General features: G+C 42.2%; 1 protein-coding gene across 4 annotated transcripts in view; it reads left to right on the forward strand.

Moving 5' to 3' along the window:
- The window catches only part of Dock8 (dedicator of cytokinesis 8), a 178,872-nt gene that overhangs the window by 79,996 nt on the left and 91,136 nt on the right, over window positions 1-7,740 (forward strand). For all 4 annotated transcript variants that reach the window (XM_013018441.1, XM_013018443.1, XM_013018442.1 and 1 more), the window contains 2 exons: window positions 2,712-2,778; window positions 4,274-4,423. In XM_013018441.1, coding sequence (XP_012873895.1) covers window positions 2,712-2,778; window positions 4,274-4,423 — 217 coding nt within the window. The remainder of the gene's footprint in view (window positions 1-2,711; window positions 2,779-4,273; window positions 4,424-7,740) is intronic.

The raw sequence follows: 7,740 nt of genomic DNA on the forward strand, positions 1-7,740 counted from the left end.
GAGGATCATGGTTCAAAGCCAGCCCAGGCAGGAAAGTCTGTGAGACTCTTATCTCCAATAAACCACTAGAAAACTGGAAAAGTGGCACAATGGCTCAAGTGATAGAGTGCTCGCCTTGAGCTGAAGAGTTCAGGGACAGCACCCAAGCCCAAAGTTCAAGCCCCATGACTGACAAAAAAAAAATGTATATAAGGTAAAAATCTACCATCTTGTTATTCTTTTACCTATGGTTTGGTGGCATTAGGTGTATCTACAGTGATATGCATCAATCGCTGTCATTTCTTTATAGAAATGTTTTACCTTCCCACGTTAAAACTTGGAATCCCATGAACACTAAAGTCTACCCTTCTCCCTATTCTGTCTCTGAATTTGACTATACTAAGTATATCATGGAAAAGGGATTCCATATTATTCATGCTCATATGGTTATCCATGTTGTAGCATGTGTAAAAATAACCTCTTTTAAAAGAATGTTTCATTGGGTTCATACATGCATGCATTTTGTATGTGTGTATATACATATCTACATCTGTCTCTTGATAGATACAGAAATATCTGTGTGCGTAATGTGATATGTGCATATATACAATATAGAAATACAAACCCAGGGAAATGGGTTAGTTGATTGGATGGCTTTTTTTTTTTTCCAGTTCTTGGGCTTGAACTCAGGGTCTGGGCGCTGTCCCTGAGCCTCGTCATACACAAGACTAGCACTAGCGCTCTACCACTTGAACCATAGTGCCACTTCGGGCTTTTTGAGTCATTTATTGGATATGAGTCTCATGGATGTTTCTGCCTGGGATGGCTTTGAACCACAATCCTCAGACCTCAGCCTCCTGACTAGCTAGGATTACAGGGGTGAGCTACCAGCGCCCATCTTTAAATGACATCTTTAGCCATGCAGCGTCTTAGAATAAGGACAGACTAAGGGGCATTGAGTCTTGGATTCAGCCCAAATAGTCCTCTAAGACGTCCTCTGTTGAAGCAGTGCCCTTGCCAATTTGGCCTAATTTGCATGGATTGTAAGTAATGACGGTCCAGGTCTCTTCATTGCTGCTCACAGTGGGCAGGGGCCAAGAAGATGAGTTGTGAAACTGAGCATCTTGGGAGCTGCTCATCTGTCAGTCGCATGCTCTTCTCCCACGGGATGAGATTGTGCCTGGGGTCATCTATTCTTCAGGCTCATCTTTTTTTTTGCTGGTCGTGGGGCCTGAACCGTGGGCCTGGAGGCTGTCCCTCAGCTCTTCAGCTCAAGGCTAGCGCTCTACCACTTGAGCCACAGCGCCACTTCCAGCTTTTTCTGCTTATGTGGGCCAAATATGCATGCAAGGCAAGCGCTCTGCCACTGAGCCACCTTCCCAGCCCCAGGCTCGTCGTTTTAAGAGGAATCAGCAGTTAGGGCAAATAGGAGAGGTTTATCCTTCTTTTCATTTGTCTCTTTGGTGCTGGGGATTGAACCCAGAGACTGACACGTGCTAGGCAAATGCGCTAGCATTCCGTGAAGTCTGTAGCCCCGTGGGGCTCCTCTTAACTAGTTTTCATGGGGCCAATGCCTCTCTGTGTTTGTTTTCAGTGACTGGTCTCCTCCCTGTCTCTGAAGGGTCAGACTTTCCCTCCATATCATCACCCCAGTCCTCTTTGACTGCCCCACTACAGATCTGAGGAAAAACAATCACACGCTTCTTTGTTTTACTATATGAAAAAAGTCTCATCCCTTAGCATCTAATAGCAGAGAGCTTCTTACCTCCGCAGTAAAGCATCAGCAAGCCTGTTGCCTAAGTGAGAGTCTGTCCTCTAAAGCATGGTGGTTTCCATGGTAAGAAATAGTATTCAGGCTGGGCAGAAGCTCAGTGGTAAAACAGTTACTTGTCTAACATTTTCAGGGTCCTCATTTTGTTGTTGTTGCTTGTTTTTGTTTTGTCAGTCCTGGGGCTTGAACTCTGGGCCTGGGTGTTGTCCTTCAGCTCAAGGCTAGTTCTCTACCACTTGAGCCACAGCACCACTTCTGGTTTTCTGGTGGTTTATTGGAGATAAGAGTCTCACAGACTTTTCTGCCTGAGCTGGCTTTGAACCATGATCTTCACATCTCAGCCTCCTGAGTAGCTAGGATGACAGACAGGAGCCACAGGTGCTTGGCTATTATTGTTCTTGGTGATCATAGAACTTGAGCACAGGGTCTATGCACTGTCCTTGAGCCTTTTTGCTCAAGGCTAGCACTCTACCACTCTAAGCCAAAGTTCCACTTCTGACTTTTTGTGGTTAATTAGAGATAAGAATCTCACAAACTTTTCTGCTTAGGCTGGCTTCAAATTGAAGTCCTTAGATCTCAGCTTTCTGAGTAGCTAGGATTACAGGCATGAACCACCAGTGCCTGGCTCAGGGTTCTCATTTTAATACCCAGTATTTCAAAAAATGATACTACTTGGATCAAGTCAAAGGTCCATTCAATCTCTCAGTCACTGCCACCAACAAACATTTTTGAGGAAAATGTAGCACCTACCATGACCTCAAATGCTTAGGTATGATCCTCCCATATTTCTCCATTAATATCCTTACATGACTTTCAAAAATGCATGGAGTTAGTCCAAATATTCCTGGAAAATGCTTATATTTTTAACTAGTTTATATATCCAGACACTTTCAGGAAGTTCAAAAATATCTAGGCTAAAACCATATTGATCTCTCTTTTTTGCTCTCTCTCTTTCTGGCAGATTTGAGATTGAAATTGAGCCTCTGTTTGCCAGCATTGCCCTGTATGATGTTAAAGAAAGGAAAAAGGTAAGGAAACAAGTAGTCTACCCTGAAGGCACACAGTGTTTATGACGTTCTGGGTTCATGTTGTCAGTCTGACTTATATACAGCAGAAAAACACATTATGTTTGAAAGCAAATGATCTTTGATGGTTTTGATGGCTCCAGGTGTATTGCCTTGGAAAAAAATGATGATTTTGAAGGACTGATAGAGGATCCTTAGTATTTGTGGTCTTTGACAGCTCAACACTTCTCTGTGAGGGTTCTGTCATTTTGAAATTCTGAGAGAACAATGGCAAAACTAGGGGAGGATGCTCTTGAGCAAATACCACTTCTCATTAAAACTCTCTTAGGAAAGGGGAACAGCCCTGGGCACCAGTGGCTCACATCTGTAATCCTATCTACTCAGGCTTACAACTGTAATGCTGGCTAGTCAGAGCTGAGGATCAAAGTTTGAAGTCAGCCTGGGTAGGAAAGTGCATGAGACCTTTATCTCTAAATAATCACCAAGAAAGCTTGACACTTGGCTTCAGTGTTAAGGCACATCCTTGGGCTGAAAAGCTAAGGGATAGTGCCCAGATCCTGAGTTCAGGATCCAGTATTGTCACAGAAAGACAGAAGGAAGGGGAGGGGAGGGAAAGGAAGAGAGAAGAGAAAGAAAAAAGAAAGAGAGAGAGAGAAGAAAGAGAAGAGAGGGAAGAGGAAAGGAAGAGAGGGGGGAAGTAGGGAAGAAGAAAAGAAGAGAGAGATGAAGAGAAAGGATGGAAGGATGGATAAAGAAGAAAATGAGAAGACAAGAGAAAAGAAAAGGGAAAACCCCAATAATGGCTTTTAAGTCACGCCAAATTAGAAAGCCAAGCATCATAGCATACCTTAGCTCAAAATGCTCAGTGGCTGCTCATAACTACCTCAATTACTAAGCACACACTGCTACTATCCATGCAGGGCTTACGGCCACTTCCCCTATCAGAGCTCTGTCTACTCCGCTCACTCTGGGTCTTACAGCCTCTATGTTTTCTACCTGTGCAGTGGAACTCTGGGTACCCTGTCCTGACACACGCCATCCTCTGATCGCCGGTGAGATCAGAATCACCTGGTTCTAGTGGCTTTTCCACAAGTTCTCCCAGTCATGCCAATGATCTCTCACCTTCTAGAACTTCCATAGTAGTTCTTTCTGTGAACAGGGTGACTTCTATTTTGCTTTAGTTAGTTATGTGTTGGCCTTATTCTCTCATTCTTGATTTTAGACTAATTGCGATACTTAGAACATCATTGAAGCTCAGAAAATACTAATGGCTTCCTAAATCTTACATGTTTCAAGGGATCTCTCTAAAATGGATCCAAAATATGTATAAATGATGGTAAAATATCAGCCTTTCTAGCAGCCACGAGTCACACACTGTGTCCACAGTTATAATTATTTCTTCAATGAGATATTGATGTTGCTTTTGCACTGTTTGAATATGTTTAGCCCAAGAGTGCAGCAAGCGTAACTGATTTTTCCCTTTACTGCTCATTTACAGATCTCAGAAAATTTTCACTGTGACCTGAACTCTGACCAACTGAAAGGATTTCTGCGAGCTCATACACCTGCAGTTGATCCATCGAGCCAAGCAAGATCTGCAGTCTTCTCCGTCACCTACCCGTCCCCAGACATCTACCTGGTAGTCAAGGTAGGTAAGCCCAGTCTAATTTGTACATTCCAGTGTTTCCATTGTCGTGTTGCTCCCATAGATCTGTGGGCTGAAAGAAAGGTCAGAATGGGTCTCCATGTCCTCTGGGAGATGAGATTGCTCCCTTCTCCACATAGCTCTTTCCTTTCACACCTAAATTCTGGTTTTAGATACTAGAAAGAGGAGGCATTTTAGAACCTGCAGTCCCAGGTTTGAGTCCTGTCTTTGAATGAAGTAGTTATAGGATTGGTTAATATCTAAACTTTCTAAGACTTAGTTTCCATATCTGTAAAGTAGAGACAGAAACTCACACAGATAGTCTTGACTACGCATGTAGCCTGAGCCCTTCTCCCTAAGGAAAGGAGAACAGAGCCAACTCTTTCAGATGGTTTTCAAACAATTTCATGCTTTTCCAAAGACCCACAGGGAAATGTTCCCATGTCACAGCTCTTAAAATTTTGATTTGTGGGCTGGAGTTTCCAAGTTTTTGCTCTATCCTTTTACCCCTGGCTCACAAACTGTTTCCAGTGAGAGGGATGATTTATAACCTTCCTTTTTAGAATAATTTGCCGGTGTAAGTAAACAAAAGGCTTTCTTTCTATACAAAAGTGATTGGTTAGACTTTTACAACACATATTGAGTATCTAACAAATTCTAAGTCAAATAATTGGCCTTCTTGACTCATGACACTAAAATTGTAAGACAAAATAAAACAACAGATCCAAGTGTGTGATTTCACATACACCTATCTTTGTCTATGCAAATATTGCCTATGCAATATTTTTTGTTTGCTTGGTTTGAAATTTTTATCGATGGGGGCTGGGAAGGTGGCTCAGTGGTAGAGCGCTTGCCTTGCATGCATGAGGCCCTGGGTTCGATTCCTCAGCACCACATAAGCAAAAAGAAAAAATCCGGAAGTGGCGCTGTAGCTCAAGTGGTACAGCGCTATCCTTGAGCTGAAGAGCTGAGGGACAGTGCCCAAGCCCAGAGTTCAGGCCCCACAACCGGACCCAAAATAAAAAAAAGAAATTTTTATCGATTCCCTCTTTGATCTTCTAAGTAGTAGCATATAGATTAAAAAATAACCCAGGTAGCTTGGAAGTCATTTTCTTTATAACATTTATAAAGATTATGAAAGATTTCTACAGCTCGAAGGTGATGTTTAAGGATGTTTATGGAAAGCACAGTTAAAATTCTACTGCTGGGGCCAAGCATACACCTCAGTGGTAGACCACTTTGTAGTGAATATGAGACCCTGGTTTTATCATCACACATTACAATAAAGATAACGTTTAATCTATTGTCAAACATTAATGCTTGTCCTTTTTGTTGTAGTATTAGTTAGACAAACTAGAAATTTAACTTAAATCCTATTATAGTTGTCCTGTATTTAAACTCACAATTCTCTCTTAGCCTGGGAAAACAATAAAACTAACACTGGATTATAAAGCTAAGGTTTATTTCATACTCTGCCTTTCAATAAATGATTTTTATTTTGACTGATTCACATAGTTATTTCCTAATGATTACTATCACTGACTTAAATAGATCCTTAATTTTTTGAATCTATAAATATACTCATTGGATAATAACATACATACTCTGAAGTGTCTGGACATAAATTAAAATGTTTAAATATAGCAGGGCAATCCTGATTTGCTTCCTATTTGTCTTGGTTGTTGCTTGGTAGTGTTGGGGCTCAACCTAGGACCTTACACATTCAAGGCAGGTGGTCTACCACTGAGCTACATCCCCTGCCCTGATAATTATCACTCTAAGGCCTTCCTTGTTGCTTTCCTCCTTAATAGATAGTAAGTAGTTGATTGATTTGTGCTTTTATTCCCAAGCTGAAGACCAGGATCTTAACTGTGTTTTAGGAAGAGTCTCCTAGTTCAGATATTGCATATGGGGATTCTTTTAGGCTTAAAGGTTTAGTTTAGGATTTTGTGCAATAGTTGAAAAGATTTGTTTGACAAATGAGGAATAGAAAGTGAGCATCGGAGTGAATCTCAGGCTTTTAAAACCTGTTTCAAAATAAACAAGCTAGGCAATGAGTAGAGTAGATAGCAGCCTTTCTCCCTTAAAAGTCCTAGGTGAGTCTAACATGTTCCTTCGTGACATCTCCCATGCTGATGGGTATTCATGAATTCCATTACACACACCTGGACACAACAGCCATAAAGAAGGGCTATGTGGTGGGTGCTCCTAACACTCCGTAGTCCTTTCCACAAAGAGCCCAGTGCAGTGAAGGGGAGAGCAGCTCCAGGTCTGATCTTTTCTAGGATCCTGGGGATCCTTCCCATGGATTTCCCATAAAGCCTTGGGGTTCCATTTCCTGTTTTACGACCCTAATGGAAAGTTTTCTTCATCTGTGTTCAAAGTTAATTTGTAGACCATGTTTTTAATCTATTGACTCCGTGAGAAAATTAGCTTCCTTCCAATTTGTTCTGCAAACTTCTGATGAAGAGCTTTGGGAGAATAAGGACCACATTGATTGTGTTCACCAGCTAATCTCCCGCAGCAGCTGCCACAACAACGGGTCTTGGAGAAGGAATGAGTGAATGAATGAATGGATGATGAGTGCTGGTAAACAAGTATACTAGTCAGCTTCTAGCTGAAGTACTATGTATCGGTGTTCATCTCTCCATGTTCCAGCCTTCCTTTCGGGCTATGACCAAGAGATGAGCTTTTAAATGCTTTTTGGGAGAAGAGGGACTTCTCGCTTGCCATCCTTCTGAATCACGTGTCCGATTAACCTGTGCCACTACATCAGACACCCTTCCCACAGAAGCCGATCTGATCGAACCCTTCGTGCTTATCTGACAGTGTAGATGCAGAATGTCTATGGATATGTTGACCCAGTTTCTCACCCATCTCAACTGACGACACAGGCTACTGACACTGCATCCAATTGTTTTTCCTCATCAAAACTCTAAGCTTTCTTTAAGCAGAGAATTAGAAATTTCTATTCTTTCTCCTAAATACAATTCCCATTTCATATCATCGGGCCACCAATTCCTTACCTGAGGCAAATTGGAGCAGCTGTTGACAGCAGTAACTTACCTTCATTCATCCTGTGGCCAGCAAGCAAACGGGAAGTTGCACCTCTCATTGCTTTAGGAAATCCAGAAAAGCAACCATAATAGGAGATGCAAGGGGGGAGGCACAATTAGAAATAACCTACCCTGAGCTGGGAAGGTGGCTCAGTGGTAGAGCCCTTGCCTTGCATGCCTGAGGCCCTGGGTTCGATTCCTCAGCACCACATAAGCAAAAAGAAAAAAGCCGGAAGTGGCGCTGTGGCTCAAGTGGTAGAGCGC

The sequence above is a fragment of the Dipodomys ordii genome, unplaced genomic scaffold, assembly GCF_000151885.1.
Source record: "Dipodomys ordii isolate 6190 unplaced genomic scaffold, Dord_2.0 Scaffold40, whole genome shotgun sequence".
NCBI classification, from domain to species: Eukaryota; Metazoa; Chordata; class Mammalia; order Rodentia; family Heteromyidae; genus Dipodomys; species Dipodomys ordii.